We start from the raw sequence: 17656 nt of genomic DNA on the forward strand, positions 1-17656 counted from the left end.
ATTTTGGATTACACTTAGTTGATCTACTTGGGAGTGGTTGCAGTATTAATTATCAATTTATTTTTGTAGTGTCCATGATCTAGAATTTATTTTAGTGGAGGTACAGAAAATAATCTCTTGTGATTAATAACAGTGAATGGTCAAATATTAATTACTTTCAATATATTTGTCTTAAATTATCTGTAATGCATGAGAGAAAACGTATGAAAATGTTTAAGAGAGCTAGACGGTAATCAGAATTTGAAAAATCGGTGGAATTGTTTATTTTAATCGGGTCGTGAAAAAAACAAATGATACTCTAATAATAGTTTGACCGATGCTTATATTGTGGTAATACCATGTCAAGTGATTAAAGTATAGAGAAATTAGTATGTTGTCCGAGAGATTTAAGTGTAATTATAATAGGGATAGGGAGCTTTATTGGCAACAGTTGCTGGCAACTTGTTGCCAATGTGCACACAGCTTTAGGCAACATACACAATCGATTAAAAAATAGAAACATTATGGATGAGGAAAAGCCATTAGCTAAGCGTCGCCGCTTGACAAATGAACGAGTTTAGCGATTGTATACTTGGAAAAGTCAGGAGTCTCTACAAAGACTCCGCCAGGCTGATGTGGTAGCTCACATACAAATGATTGAGTCTGAGATACCAGAGCAAAGAGAGTAAGACAGAACATACATGTAAACGTATGAGAGAGAATCAGAAGACGTACGATAATGTTCACAGGTGGTACGGCCACCCGGTAATATTTGCTACTACCTATATAATAATACTGTAGGTACTTATATAAAATTAAATTTGTCTAATGATCCCCCTATGTTTCTTGGGTTTCACTTAGCACTTGACATTTTGTATGTAATTACATGTATTAATTGTTGTATCATATACAAGAGAACCGGGACATTTGAACGGGCTCGAAGGCGTCAAGACATTATCGATCAGCATACATTGGTAAAACTTCTGGCAGTTGGTGGGGTCCCTCACAAAGCCTTCAACCTTGCAAATTGATCTTGGAACTCCTGTACTTGGCTGTACAATTGGAGGATTTACAGGAATCAATTTGGCGGTTGCTGAAGGTCCATTAAAATGTGGGTTTGACTGGAAATGAAAAGAAATAATTGACTCATTGATATATTTCAATATACAGCAGTGCCTTGATTTCACTTGCCCAGAATTCACAATTATTTTGTCATCGACTTCAAACGAATGTTGTTCAAATTGGAATTGTGCAGATGACCTGTGAACAATTCAGACTTAAATTATTGGAAAATGTAAAATTATATAATATAAGATATAAATGGTTTGTAGTTTGGATGTATGGATATTATAATTCTTTTCCTACATACTTAAAAGTCAACCTGGTGATAAGCTTTTCTCTTTTCAGAACTTATATCTATAATCGGCAATATTTGAGGTTAAAACGACATTAAAGAGAAAAATTTTGAATTAAAATAGTCATTAGTCATACATGTATAGTGGAACCGGTGATTCCTTTGCTGAGAACAGTCAAGATGGGGTATTTGCCTTTTCCACAATTTCCTCTAAAGTCATCTGTCTCTATACTCCACACCATGGCTCCACCAAGGTTGTATTTTTTTATGTAATCAATCTGCAATGGTTATATGTAAATTGTACATAAAACATTTCACCGTGGCACAGTTCGCCGTGAGCTTTCTTGTCGAAAAGAGATGAATATATACAATACGGTCTCCAATTTTATTAGATTCAATATGAACATAAATTCAATTTTCATAGCTGATTTTGGCAAAATTCATGAATTCAAGAATAAAATCGAGCCTAACCTAACCTAAGAAATAATCCAGTATATCAAAGATTTTCAAAATTTGTTTGCTGCTGACTTCTTGTAAAGTGTAAGCCGACAAGAGTCGTGTTTTATTTAGACAAGAATTTTATGTCAGTACTATACGACCCCAAGAGGTTGGACGGTCTTTAATATACGGCCATATATTTCCGATACAACATTTCACGGTGAAGTGTGATACAGCAAACTGTATACGTATAAGTTTCCGGACACGATCTGCAATATATTAAACAATATTTAGATAGGATTGTACTGCTAAAATAGTTATTGTCTATATAAATATGATCTTGTTTACAATAGGTAAGATTTTTCGATTAGTTTATAATTTGACTTTCTATGTATCTACATTATTTTATCATATCATTTTGAAATACAACTTGGATAAGCTCATTATAATATAAAATTATGTGCTCAGATTGAGGGTTGGAGAGAACATTGGAGTGTTACCAGTGTGGTAAGTGATGTCTTGTGCTGGTAAGCAGGTCATTCATGTGTTGTCAAATTGTGAAGTAGCAAGATATTAAGATAGGATTGCGAATAAAACAGTTTTTGAGAAATGATTCCTTAGAGAATATCAGAATTGAATTAAGGCAGTAACGGAATATGAAAATATTGTTCGGATATCAGAATTTTAAAGATTTCTTTATATGCGATCTCCTAAGAGTAAAACCTAGGGGCGGCAGGTTATATGAAAGTATGGTGAAGCCGGCTAGTATGGCGAAAAAGTATGGTGGGGCGGGCTGGTAATCAATTTGTGACAAAATTTGAACGCTAACATTATATTATATGGGTACGTTATAATGACCAAAGTAAATCCTATGTGATGCCCTGAATTTTTTTTAACGCGTCGCTATTTTTCGTAAGTTATCAACTATTGTTGGCCTGCTTCATTCAGCTGTATGAGAAAGCCGATTCCTTGCCCCTCTTTTAATTTAATACCTCTATGAGTAAAACAGATGCATAGAAACAACACATTATAGCAGCAAATGAGTTTACAACAAGGGCTCTTCCAAACAAAAACTGTTAGGTTAGGTTAGGTTAGGCTCTAGTCTAAATGTACTTAGACAATATGCATATCAGAAGTTTCACTGTTTTATTGCATTTATCTGTTTAAGATACTCATAACCAAGAAGACATTTTATGATGAAGTACAGTTAGTAGGTAATGAATTTGTATACAATTTTTGACTAAAAATGGGAGTCGGTGGCAGGTGGCGGGGTCCTGCTTAGGGGCGTCACTATGCCTAGAGAGGTCACCAGATGTGGTTTATGATATCTCTCATCAGATACAGCCAGATTGTGCAGAAGTTCAGCTAGGACACAAATCATGTAAATAATAATATATTCTCATGGGTTCATTTAGTTCTGGGTAAGACAAGAAAGAACGCATCTTCATAAATTGATATTGTATTGATTTTTTTTGATACCTTCAGTTGTGCAGATTTTTCATTGTCATACGACACCCACTGGTCTCCGGTTGTAAGGTATGGTACCATAGCTTCATTGTCCCAGGACAATTTCGCTGCTTTATTTGTCGTTTCAATTTTGCAAATCTAAAATCAAAATAATAATATTTTTACTGGTTACATGTAAATTGTACCATAGTACAGCCATAGTACAGTTCCCCATGAGTTGTCTTATTAGAATGAGATGGCCCTATAGGGTTGAGATCAAAAAAATATATTTATCTATTAGGGTTTGGTTATGCAGGGTTTAATTGAATTTAAAAAAACTAACCAATACCATCTGCAATTTATATGTATGACTGACAGAGTGTGCACTATTTTTGTTAAATCTCCACAGTCTACCTCTAGTATTCTTAAAGTTTGATCTAGGTAGGGTTTAATTTAGGGAACTCAGAAATAATGGGAACTTAAATAATGGGAACTGAAATACCTAACGGGTAAGGAGAAGCAGGCAACCGATCTTGAGTAATGAAGAATACAGGGTAAATTTAAACACGTGTCATACGTCGAATACTGACAACTGCTCACGGTTTATGCATTGATGCTCATTTAAAATTGGTGTATTACACACACTATTGCACGTCTATAATGCGAGGTTCATTTTTGCAGGACACTCACACATTCAAAACCCTGCGTCAAAATTTACTGTATTGGTATATAGCCTATCGGAATTCTATTTATTATCAGTTCTGCGGTTTAATTGAATTTTAAAACTAATCAATACCATCTTTAATTTGTGTTATTCATTTAATGAAAACAAATAAGTATTAATGATACAGGTTAGTGTGCATTATTTATGTCGGATCTCCGCCTACCTGAGAGATGCATAATTAGATACAAGTATTACCTCCTTGTATCCAAGTTTTCCAGCTTCTTGAGTGACTGGCCCTTTGTTACCGGGTCCTCTGGATGCGCAGTTAGTAGTGGTACATTGGGTAGATGTCAGCGTGAATGATTTTCCATAGAGACCGATGCCCATCACAAGCTTGGTGGATGGGGCACCGAGTTTTATCCACGCTTTGATACTAGCATCCTACAATCAGACATTAAAAACATACGTAATAAACTATTTATTTTATTCAACGAATTTATATTGAGCATACATGATAGGTATATACTTATTAGAAATAATATTAAATTAATGTATTTTGATAAGCAAATAAAAACTGCTAGTTATTTTCGTCGTAATTAATAGGACGCCTGTAGTTGAATTGGACATTACACTTCAATGTAAATTTTAAATGTTACGTTTTAGGCAGGGAACTCAGAAATAATGGGAACTGAAATACATAACGGGTAAGGCGAAGCAGGTAACCGACTCGAGTAAGGAAGAATTCGGGTTAAACTTACACACGTGTTAAGAATAAGTTTTACGTCGAATACTAAAAACTGCTGTCAGTTTATGCATTTACGCTCATTTAATGTTGATGTATTACACACACTATTGCACGTGCATAATGCGTGCTTCATTTTCGTAGGACACTCACACATTCAAAACCCTGCATCAAGATGCGGCGTATTGAATATAGCCTATCGGTATTCTATTTATTATCTGTTCTGTGGTTTTAGGTTAGTGATCACACAGCTTGTTCCAGTGTTACTATGTGTGTCTGTATATTAGTGGCGAAGGGTGGAGGTAGGCTGTGGAGATCCGACATAAATAGTGCACACTAAATTTCGTCTGACATACTTATTTGTTTTCATTGAAATAAGAATATGAATTACAGATGGTGTTTGTTAGTTTTTAAAATTTACTTAAACCCTGCCTAAAGTAAACCATAAGAGATATCTATTTGATAAAGAATATTCTTCTACCTATAAAATAATTAAATTATGCGATTAAGTCAAACATAATTTTAGATATTTAATAGATAGAAGATTATTTTTTATCTATTAGGTATTGTTCGGTTAGGTTAGGTTAGGTTAGGTTTTTAGGTTAGGCAGAATTTTAAAAACCATAGGTATACAATTTGTATTCTTAGTTCAATGAAAGCAAATAATAATTATGACTGACAAATTGTGTATTCTTTTTGTCAGATATCCACAGCCTACTACTACTTTTATGGTTTGGTCTTTGTTTAATGATTACAAATAAGTATGACTGACAAAATTTAGTGGGCACTATTTATGTTCGATCTCCACAGCCTACCTCCACGCTTCGCCACTGATATGGTGGAACTCCGATGCTGCATGCTCAGAATTCACATTTTCCAGCTATTTGCATATAGTTTCTGTAGTCTCGCATCATTTTAGTACACTTTACTTCCCTGTTTTATGTTTTTTTTTACCACAATTTACACCGGAAATATTAAAAATCCAATTTATTTGGATATTATAATGCAACACATTCAATTCAATGCATGGCAATCTGTGAAATGAATTCCATACACATGTGTGAATTTCTATTTATAGACATGTCTTATATTTCTTAATAGCAAGTTCGGTTGTTGCACTAATCTGTCGTAAAAATGCTACAAAAACACTACATAGACCACTATTTAAGTGGATTTTGATTAGATTCGTATAATTATATGCAAACTCGTCAGAATCGCTCACCGCACATATGACGTATGTCGGACACCAATTCGTATGGTGCATAATAATGGTACAATGTTCTACTTCGCGAAGTGAGTGATACATACATCAATAACAGTGACTAGTTGAGTGATGTTTTAAAAAATGCAGGTGGTCCATTGCACTTGCATGTTATTACAGGAGCCGCCACTGGTAATAAGTTCCCATTATTTCTTATAGGGAAATTCGCTTTGATATATGAGTGCTTTGGATTACAAACACATATCTGGAATGAATTATGCTTGCAATTCAAGGTTATAGTGTCTCTAATAATTTATACCTGATGATTTTTAACATACCACATTAAGGTCAGCATTTCCCGTATTGACTTTTGATCTGGATATAAACAGCGGAGCATTGTGTCCAGTTTTTCCATCATATGATCCGTGGAAATCGTATGTCATGATATTTATAAAGTCCAGGTACCTAGATATAAAGATGTTTTATCAAAAATACCGCAACATTTTATCATTGTAATAGATTTTTGCGTTGTCATGCGTGTTCCTTCTTCATTCCTTGATGTTTTGGGGTTGTTGCAGAGGTTATTGTTAATAGATAATGTATTGAACTGTACTGTTAGATGCATGAATGCGAGCGTCGCTCTAAGTGTGTCAAAAGAGCGTCTGTTTAACTGAGAGCAAACGTTGATCATGGTAAAAAAAGGTGGTGATTTTGTATCAGTTCATTGAACTGAGACTACAATGTGTAAATAGTGTTTATTAGTTTTTAAAATTCAATTAAATCCTGCCTAATCCAAGCCATAGTATCTAGATAATAGTAAAAGAAATTTCATTTATCTATAAAATATCTAAAATTATGCCATTAAACCATACATAATTTCAAATATTAAAATTTTTTTTATCGATTATGGTTTGGCTTAGGTAGGGCTTAATGAATTAAAAAAAATTAATCAACACCATCAGCTGTAATACGAGTATGTATTCTAAATTCAACGAAAATAAATAAGTGTGACTGAAAAAGTGTGTACTATTTTTTCGGATCGCCCATACCATAGGTACCTACCTAAACTATTATGGTTTGGTGCAGACAGGGTTTAAATGAATTTCAAAAACTAACCAGTACCATCTGCAAATTGTATTCTTAGTTCAATTAAAACAAATAATTATGACTGACAATGATTAGTGTGCACTATTTATGTCAAATCTTAACAGGCTACCACCAATGCTCCCTCTAATTTTTCTATTGTGTGTGTGGATCATCAACGCATCTGTGCAAGGTTGGTGTCATCCGGTGCAGTAAATTTACACCCCCCCCCCCACAAACACACACATACAATTTTTTTAAATGACAAATTTTTAAAATTAAGTCAAAGTTCGACGAATTCGAACGCATAATATTTGGGAATATCTGTGTATTTAGATCATGACCCCCACATCCGGACCCCCAGGCCAGAATCTTTGTCGGGCCGCCTATCTATCGCTAGGGTTAAAAGCAGTGTGTCTACAAAATCTATTTCCAGATGGTGTTCTAGGTAAAATTAAGGGTATTCAGTCTATTTTTAGCGATTTTTTGTATTTTTCAATAAATCCACTTGAGTTATGAAGTTTTCGACTATCGATATACAATAATCAAAATTTGCATCAAACAATCATATATTTTAAAATGTTATTATTCTTCATGTAAAATAGCACCGAGTAAAATACTTTTTTACCATTAGAGCAATTAATTTCTGATGTGTGTTTAGCTTATTTATAAGGTAGTCGCGCCACGCGGGGTCCCCAGGCTAGAGCCCTGTCAGCCCCCCCCCCTTGCCATGATTATAAATATCTTGTACAGAAAGCATAGAAGCTTTTATTTTTATAGCCAATTGTACATTATCGATCAACACTTTGACTAAATCGCATCCAGATTTTTTGCGCTCAGCGATCCCAATCCTAATTTTTTGTTCTTCGGGTGTTTCCGTCATTATTTTCAAAAGTCCACCTCTTTTCAAAATTTTCAATTTCGTAACAGCATCCCGGTGTACTTTTTGACTTAAATCCTTAAGTTGAATATTCAACCGCCATTGAATCCACTTCTTTCCAGACGTGAATTCTGCTTGCATATTTGCTGCGGAGCACATGATGCGTTTGACACAATCATTTGTTTCCGAATAAACAAATATACCACCAATTTTTACTTTTTGAGAATGCATTGAAGATGGAATTTCTGTTTCGACGATTTCAGAGAGCCATTCCAATTTAAATTTATCGCAGGATTTCTTCTTAATGATCGCATTTGAAATATTACATTTTTGACTTTTTTAGGGGATAAGTTTTCTGTAATTAATAAATATAATAATTGTACTATATATTATGTAACTAGGCAAGCAATCATATTGTTCACTTGAATTGTTTGTTACGTACATTAAACACACCTATAGGTATTTATTACAAAAATTGATTTTTGTATTATAAATATTTTAAGTAAAAAACACTGCTTTTTGGCACGAACACTTTCACCAATTGTGATGTTTTCACAATAAGGACTACTATGAGACTGTATTGACAATGTTTCTCGCAAGTTGAAACATGTGAAAGACTAAAAAATTTAGAGGACCCGGCTCATAGGTGGTCATTGCTAAACACTAAAATACGTATCTTTTTTTCGTATACTTTGGCATGCGATAGAATGGGACGGATATGGTGATCCCTTCTTGAAACTTTATTTTACAATATTTTTGTGCGAGGACTGTGCGGGGGATGAAAACATGTGTGCGGACATATTTTGGTACGTGTGCGCGCATACACGCGCACACCTTAGAGGGAACATTGCCTACCACCACCCCTCGCAATTGTTGTGTATTATGTCAGTTCTGACAACCAGAAATACCAGATTGATTATTGTATTTTGCTGAAAGTGTTGGAAGCCATGAACTTTTTAAACGTAACCCGTCGTGTCCATTAATATTATCAGAGTTCCTGTGAATTTCGATGGGTTTCTTTACTAAGCGCGAAAAATATCCCTTATTCCGGCTTAATACCTTGGTCCGAAAGTAAAATTTGTGGCATGTGTCCATCGAGGGTTCCGCATCGCTGATATTGTGTAGTGTTTTAATCTATATGGCCTCTCGTGTTCACTCATGATTTTTCACATGTTGTGATAGACACCCACCGAATCGATAATCTAATTAAAGAATAAAAACACCAATTCGGACAACAAAAGAGGTTATTTTGAGAATCCCACTTGGTCTGACTTTTTTTCTAGGATTTCTACAGTTTCAATGATATGTATTTTCAATAATAATAATCTAACATTTTTTATTAGTGTATAAATAATTCATTATTGAACACAAAAATTTAAATAATTTTCTGGTTGACTTTATCTTGCATGAATAGATGAAATACAGTACTATGTTTGTTTGAATTATGTTAGTTAGTTTATTTAACGATGATATCTCTGCACCTGGGCCATAAAACCTGACTGAAGATAATATAAAGTAAGTAATTAATAAAAAAACAACTCACTTAGCAAGATTGGGCACATCATAGGATTGCACGACAGAGGATTTTGCAGCCGCCACAGCTGCCGTCAAAAGATAACCGGACTTATCAAATTCACTTCTTAAAGCTTTGATGAGTTTCACATAGTTTGCCTTGTCTGCCGGTGCACCTCCTCTCTGTGCAGGGTACTCCCAATCCAGATCCAATCCATCAAAGCCATACTTTTTCAGAAACACTACGGCGTCTGCAACAAAAGTTGTCCGTAGCATAGCGTTACGGAAGACCTGTATAATAGCAATTGTTTATTGTTAATTTTGTTGCATTATATTGGTTGATAATAACATTAATGGACTATAACTTACATGTGTTCAGCTAGACATTTATTTCTTTATAAAGATAGGCCACATTTAATGTGAAAAATATTCAATTAAACGCAATACAAGGCTATTAATCCGAATGTAGAAGTGACGTTGCTCTAAATGTCAAACTGAAGTCAGTATGTTTATATAGGTGGTTGCAACGCCATCTAGATATTAATAGAATGAGATGGATTTATTCATTCATCTCTTTCTGATTGTGTATAAAATTCATTTAGGTATTTTTTTTTAATGGTTATTGAATTTCACCACATATTGCCTGAATTCAGTAAAGTCCCGTGGGGGTAGGCAGATAACGCATTGCATAGGGGCGACGAAAAAAGGAACGAATATAAATATTACACCTTTGAGAGCTCTGGCAGTTATCCATGAAACAGATGATACATTCGCTTCATTAGAAAGTATCGACATCTTAATTTAAAAAATAATCAAAGCTTAAAAAACCTTGTCAACATAGGTAGGTAACTATTGTTTTATTGTAAAGGCGATTTATTGTCAGGCAAAATTTTCACAGAAGTGCATCTAAACCTGTCAGTGCCACAGACATCCATGTATTTAAAAGCCACCACGTTTTGAGAGTAAGTTTGGTTAAGGGCGGCATTTTCTTTAGGGAGGTAACTGCCTGAATTGAAGAGTACCAAAACGATATCCGCCATGTATAAAAAATATCGACTATAATATGTGGAAGGGTTTATGACTTATATGAACTTCTAGCAGTACAATACTTAGTGATGATTTCAAAACGTTTTTAGTGTGGTTAAATTGGTAAAATATTTTCCTTTACATTGAAAAATGGATTAGTAATTTAATTATGAATTAAGAAAATTTTTACATTTGGTAACACATAAACAAGGGATGTGGGTTACCTTCTGGGAATGGCAGTAAGAATATACGATTCTTGAGTGTGGAGAAATATGGGATTGACTTAAACAAGATAAGTGTAAAAGAACATTGAATGCATTAAAATTTGTCACGTAACTGAAACGCACATTCAATAGTTAATTTCCAGCAAACAAACCAAACTGAACCAAACAAATCAAATCGGATAGTCCGAAACCATCATAAACCATCATATTTTTGCTGGAATGCGATTCCGACAACTAATAGTGTTACCAATACCTAAAATTAACAGTAAAAAGAGCAACACATTTATTGAAATGTCAATTTGTTATGAAATTCCAACCTCCTATAGCTCGTCGTCCAGAATAACTCAAATTTAATTGTCGTATCTATTCATTTATTTTAAATGTAAAAATATTAACCCATTTTGTTCATTTTATGAGATTTATATGACAAAAGTTTTTAAAAATTACTTTTGCCCAAAGCATTAGTATTAAAAATTAGTTAGATAATAAATAAAACCTGATCATTCCCGGTTGATTTAACATTTTACACAAAAATTTAGAATCCGTGTCAAGATATGAATAAAATGAAAATAAATTGTTGGTCTGACATGATAATAATATGATGATATTGAATCGAACTGTTTGCATAGAGAGTATGGCTGGAAATATGGGATAATAAGACCAAAAGCGGTTTCTTGTTCACATATGGTTACTTATGAATAATAGCTATTGATTACTAAGCTATAATAATATACCTAATTCAGCTGTAGGTACTCGTACTGTGTAAATGTCTAAAATATTAATACGAACATCTCTACATAAATAAATGCTGAAGAATGTTTATCATCTCGATTTTTCTTAATCCTAATAGTCATAGGTAACGCAATATGTCGAGAAAGTGACAGATACAGAATAGAATAAAATTTATTCTATTCTGTATCTGTCTGTATTCTATTCTGTAAATGACTATCATTTTTAGGTTAGGTCCTGTGTGGACAGTTTGATGTTTCAGACCAAACCACTTCTGACAGTCTGAGAATGGTTTGATGCTTGCGGGAACAGTGAACCAAACGTCAAATTTCAAACTGTTTCCGGTTTACTTACTACATAGGGTCAATTTGTCAAATATCAAACCTTTGGAAACGTTGCTAGAACCCACCTAATATTGGTTATATTTGAGGATATTCAGGTGTTTTATATTTTATGCATTAAATGGTCATAAACCAAAAGTTTTCGTCTATGGCGACTGGCTTTCGAATTTCTATCTTATTAATCTGTTCTGCAGTTATATCAGCTGATGTATATATTATAATATACGTACTATTTTTTCCGATAAGTAAATAGGTAGTGTAAATGAAGTGACATTAATGGAAGATATTTTAATATCAGTGGATAAAAGTTTATTGTTTGCTCTTTATGTGAAATGAGTTTATTTAATTATTAGCCTTAGTAACCATTTTTTAGCGATCCTTCCCTTATTCCACCAACGAATTTGGTCATGCTCCTAATTTAAGATTACAATGTTTTCCTAAGAAACAATTGGGGTAGTCACAGAATTCTAAAATGTATGTTGAATAAAATGTTAAAATTCCCTCACACTTCTAATTCATAAGTTTAGACGTCATCTATGTATATCCGTCAGACACCAATAATTATTGATACAAGTATGCAAGTCCTCTGTACTCTTGATTACCTACCTGAGAGTACAGAGTAGATCCTGCATTCCATCCTCCCATAGCGACCAAGACCTTCAGTTTTGGATCGGCTCTCTTCAAATTCACTATCTTTTCAAAACCACCTGAAAAAAATCACTAGTATAATAAAATTATCGTTAAAATTGTTCTTTCAATAAGAGTTATAGATTTATTTATTATTAGAAAAGGGTATTATGGCATTACGACAATACTATTACGCAATTTGCCAACTCGCAAGCCAAGGTTTTACTGTATATCTATAAATAATAAACTTAACATACCTTTTCCTGAATTATCTGTGAGGTCAGCATAGGAATCTAGAAGTTTGATGAGGCCACCGTCGGTGATAGAGATGAACGAGTAAATCACGTGTGTGCAGAGATTTGAAGGAATGTCAGAAATTGCAAAGTTTCCTTCGCCCTGTCGATATACTGCCCAGCTGCCAAAGTAGCACACCAGCTTGTCTTGAAAGCATAAACAATGAGCAACCATTTTAACCAAAATGGAGGCATAATGGAATTAATATTCAGTTGTTAAAATATATTAAAAATATTATTTAGATTGTTATTATTTATTTTAAAATCAGACTGCATTTATAACATGGGTTTATGTGTAATTATGTGTTAATAAAAAAAACTATGGGGGTTATATGAAATTATGGTTGGCACTAAGATTTTAGATTCTAGATAAAAGGAGTCTTTTTTACGTGATTATTCAACTTAAAAATAATCGTCGATGTATTGCTTTTGGCTGTCTACATACAATTGCCTAGGAAGTCTCTTTCCGTAGGTATTTAAAGCTAAAGTTTATATTATTCAAATGTCTGCTTTGATATGGCGGTATGTGTGAAGTATGACATGTCAAATTGAAGTTGAACTGTCTTAAATATTCAAGGCTTATTTTGGCAATATCTGCACGTCATGTAATCATGTATGTAATTTACTAATTGAGTGAATTTGAAATTATAGTGGAATGTCATAGTAGATGTGTGAAATTCTTAATCAGTAAGTAGACCAGTGAGGCTATTCTAACATATCACTTAATATCCAAAAAGAGCTACATGTGATAAATATATCACTTTTATCACTTTAAATATTCAGGCAGTTAATAATTGCCTTGCTGTGTTAACTTTTAGTGCGAGATAGAGTATGTCAATTTTACATATTGAGAATTGAGATGCAAGATCCGACTGTTTTGAAAAATAATTACATCATGGCCGCTGCCTTAATTTATAGTTCCTTGCAAGCTGTCAAAGCAAAGGCTAGTAGCAGCTAGTAGTAACATATAGTTTGTTTTACTACATGCTGCAATCGCAATGACAAGCCTAATAAAGTTGTAGGTTATGTTGATATATTTGACGTTTCAATACAAAATTTTTGGGTTCGGGTGGATACGTCAGCACGAACATACCTGAATTTGTCTGACATGTCTGCCATCCTAAATTTTCGTGATATTACGAATTTACCAATTATTGTAGATAACCACCGATAGCCATCGATAACCGCCTTGTGTATGGAATGCCTTCCATGTTAATTTGGACCAATGAAAATAACGAAAACGCTAGGAATAGCTGTGCAGAGGTCCTTTGTTTTGCTACGATTTCATACATTTAGGATCTATTTCTAAAAAAAGGTTTTTTTCAAGATCTTTGAGTAGGCAGGATAATTTTATTATTCTTGACGTCTAAGGTAAGAATTCCTTCATAAATTAAAATCAATACATTTCCTGTTTAAATTTTTATTGACCGATTGTCTCGATTTTAGACTGTGAATAAATTTTCATTAGATATAAACATAACAATATGCCATTGCCGGCATTGGTGTTACTGAAAAATTATTATTAGTGAAGACTTTTTTAAAAATACATCCTGACGCGCACACAGGAAAATGATTTGGATGGGGTCCATTTAGAAAACACGTCCATAATAATTTATTTTTGATGTTTTTAGATGGCGGGAGGGGATGAGGTTAACTAAATTAACTAAATCTAGCAGATTCCATTGACTTCCGCATTTACCCGCCTACTACTTATAGCTTACTGAGACGTGGTTGAAAAACTGGATAACTTGAAAATATTTATTTCAATCATTTTAATTAATACATCTACTTTCAGATGGCAGTAATATACAGAAATTAATTCCACATTTTTTACTGTTGAAAAATAAGACAACCAAATTATTTGAAGCATTTCGAGGATTCAAATATTGAAAGACTTTGGTGGAAGAAATAGTGTCAGTTCATTCTTCTGAAATATTCTAGTGGAGAATATATTTAATGAAGAAAATATGGTCCCTTACCCAGTGGCGCACCCAGGATTTATTATTGGGGGGGGGGGCCAAGGAGGAGAATGTAAATTAGTCCCATAGGCTCTTTTTCTTCTTCATATAAATATTTTTACATATTTTCACAATACACGGCGATATATTTTTACAGTTTCTCCTAGTTTTTATTAAATTGGAGGCATAGTGGCGGTAACCGTTAAGCGTGTCATCAGCGACTGGCGGATTGGAAGTAAACAGCGACCATGCTGGACATGTGTACCTAGTATGCTAAAAGATTACTTAAATAATATCAGCTGTGCTACCCGCTTGGTCTAGAGCAGTGTTTCCCAAAGTGTGGTACGCGTACCCCCTGGGGTACGGGAAGAGTTTGGTGGGGGTACGTGCTGCACCGGGTTATGGCTACGCCTGGTGCAACAAGCATTAATACAATATCCATGCTAGAACGTTTATCGCATGCGGAAGAAGAGCAATTGGTGGAATTATTAGCTTCAGACGGATTCTTGCAAAATAAATATAAGGAGTGTACTTAAACATCATTTAGGTTGCAAATGCAACATGTGTATCCAGTTTTAACAGAGACATTCCTGAAATACATCTTGCCTTTTCCAACTTCATATCTATGTGAAGTTGCTTTTTCAGCATTTGTAGACATTACGTAAAAAAAAGGAACAGCCTTTTGGGTGTGGAACCGCACCTCAGATTAAAATTAATAACCAATTAATGTTATTTTTTATAATATAACTTTTATTTATATTTTATTATGAATGAATTTTATTTTTCGTTTATTATTATTTTGTTTATGTACTACAAAAGGAATATATAAATATATTTTGATTGTTATTAAAGTACTTATATGCATTTTTCTTTGACGAGGAGTACTCAGTGTTACGAAAATTATAGAAGGGGTACACAGATTTCGAAAGTTTGGGGAATACTGGTCTAGAGAGCTACAATATTTATGCCGAATTCCACCGAAAAAAATGTTCTTTTGATTTACACCACCACCGTAGTGGGTGTAGTCGTTCTTTTCGCCGAATGTTTATCGTAGATTTTTGCTTTTTCAATATTGAAGTTCCAACATATTAATCGAAAATGGTCAAAAAAGTATTATTGCATTTAAATTATACACAACCTACTCAATACAACACAGCCTAATATCTCGTTTATCGGTATTTTGTGTATTGCGCTCGGTGTACCTACACCATGGCCCTCACATCCTGAAACGGGCCCTCAGGCTAGGGCAGTGGTCGGAAAACTGCGGCTCTTTGGCCCCTTGAGTGCGGCTCTGCCACAGATGCTCTCTGCCATATTTGACATGGCTACAAAGAAGAAACAAAGAAAATGGAAGAGGATAACCGTAAATGTAATGTTGAATAGACCGAGACTTCGCGTTTATTCAAAACTTAAATGGTTTACCGACCTGTATTTATGTGTCGAAAAAAATTGGCGCATTCAAAATTTAGAAAGATACAACTAAAAACTCGTAATTTTGCGCTAAATATTCTGTCGATGATGCAAGGAAGAAAGCAGCTGAGGAGAAGAGTCAATAAAAATAAAGTTCTGTATTTAATTAGGTACTGAATAAAATCTGTCAACAATGTTAATATTGCAAGTTTTGTGGCTAGTAAAAAGATTTCCAAGAGAGGAAATCAAGAGTAAATTAAGAAATTGATTTATTGATGAGAACCTGGAATCGTGCTTAAAATTAAATCAACAACATACGAACCTGACTTACCCAAACTTTACAAGGAGATGCAAGGCCATTATTCACATTGAGTTTGTCAGTCATTTATTTTTATAAATTTTTATAAATATAAATAAAATATTTATATTAATATAAATAAAAAGGATTTCAAGTTATACACATTTATATTATTTATAAAAATCGATGTTTTTTAAAATAGATATAAAAAATATTAAAACTATGAATTTGTCAAAAATCGCTTAAGTGATGCTTAGAAAACTTAATAAACTAAATTTTAATAATAAATATGACCATAAAATATATGTAATAATAGGGTGCGGACCGATAGAACAAATTCACATTTTATTACATTTTTTACAATTGTAAGTTTGTTTTTGACTTAAAATAAAAAATTATTTTTATTTTTAATGTTTTCAGATACATATTATTCATTAATACAGTTGAAATTGTAAATTATCAAAAAAATGTCTCAAATTGCAAGCTTCGTATTTTTCCGCTAGGTGCCTCTTTAATAAAGGCTCAGTGAAGACTTCGCCTTAATGGTATTATTTAAAAGTCATACATTTTGATATACATATTGAAAAACTGGTTAAGTCATATAAAAAACATAATTAATTTATAATAAAAATGTACAAAAACTTAATAAAATGTGTATTATTCATACTATAATATATAACTATGTTTTCAGCAATCGCCACTCGTTATATTGAAGACAGTTTTTTCAAACATTCATGTTGATTTTTTCTTGTTTCCATTAGTCGGCTCGTATATCAGAACTCGTCTCGCCTAAAAACGTGTCGAATACGTTGATGTGATGTCATCGTTATTTAACGAAACAACAAATCACATGTTGCCAAATGGAGCTCCGCAGATTGATCGAATGCAACTCTTTCGTCTGAAAAAAACATCTGGCTGTTGCAATCGACATGTTGCATCCTTCTCGGGCTCCGAGTCGGAGGGTCGAAGTCACAAAGAAACACCTACGAATTGGTCATTCCTATACCGGCTCGCCGATCACCACATTGAAATATCAATATGTTTCGAAGGCTACGAGCGACTGTCGCTAGATCGATGAGCGAGTTTGTGTCATGCAACATTGCCCGGCGGTCTCGGAAGTTTTGATTTATAGCTGCCAGGCACACGAGGCGAGTTGTGATGTGCGAGCCGGCTTGCACACTTGGGTTGTCCAGTTTTTCAACCACACCTCTAAATTATTATATATTTATATTGTGAATCATACTCTCATCTCTTAGCGGCAGTAAAAGGTCTTATCTGAACATGTAAATCCAGGTATGGCATATTATTATTCTAATATAGGTAGGTACTCTACAAATCATTAGTCTGCCTTGTCAGCCTCGCCTCCAGGGCTCCAGCCAGGACTAGAAATGGACTGAATTTATAGCATGTCGTAATCACTCTTTCTAAAAGCAATAATGAGATTATGTGTT

General features: G+C 33.8%; 1 protein-coding gene across 1 annotated transcript; it reads right to left on the reverse strand.

Annotated features, from left to right (window-relative positions):
• Positions 1 to 1464: 1464 nt before the first annotated feature.
• On the reverse strand, positions 1465 to 12818 carry LOC147074934 (chitotriosidase-1-like). The gene is made up of 7 exons (XM_085943272.1): positions 12504 to 12818; positions 12226 to 12326; positions 9331 to 9590; positions 6163 to 6289; positions 4137 to 4322; positions 3251 to 3376; positions 1465 to 1611 (listed from the first exon to the last, which is right to left on the reverse strand). Exons 1-7 carry the CDS (start codon positions 12712 to 12714, stop codon positions 1465 to 1467), a joined length of 1158 nt encoding a protein of 385 aa, XP_085799398.1. The 5' UTR covers positions 12715 to 12818.
• Positions 12819 to 17656: the final 4838 nt, after the last annotated feature.

Source organism: Rhyacophila brunnea, unplaced genomic scaffold (genome assembly GCF_057557595.1).
Source record: "Rhyacophila brunnea isolate RB1 unplaced genomic scaffold, BYU_Rbru_1.0 scaffold_15, whole genome shotgun sequence".
Classification (NCBI taxonomy): Eukaryota; Metazoa; Arthropoda; class Insecta; order Trichoptera; family Rhyacophilidae; genus Rhyacophila; species Rhyacophila brunnea.

Bases quoted from the DNA above. Each gene is read 5' to 3' on its own strand.
- LOC147074934 (XM_085943272.1), bottom strand. From the start codon at position 12,714: ATGGTTGCTCATTGTTTATGCTTTCAAGACAAGCTGGTGTGCTACTTT. The intron at 12,327-12,503 runs GTATGTTAAGTT...GATTTTTTTCAG, and splicing joins CACAGATAATTCAGGAAAAG to GTGGTTTTGAAAAGATAGTG. The intron at 4,323-6,162 runs GTATGTTAAAAA...GTCTGATTGTAG, and splicing joins GAAATGCTGACCTTAATGTG to GATGCTAGTATCAAAGCGTG.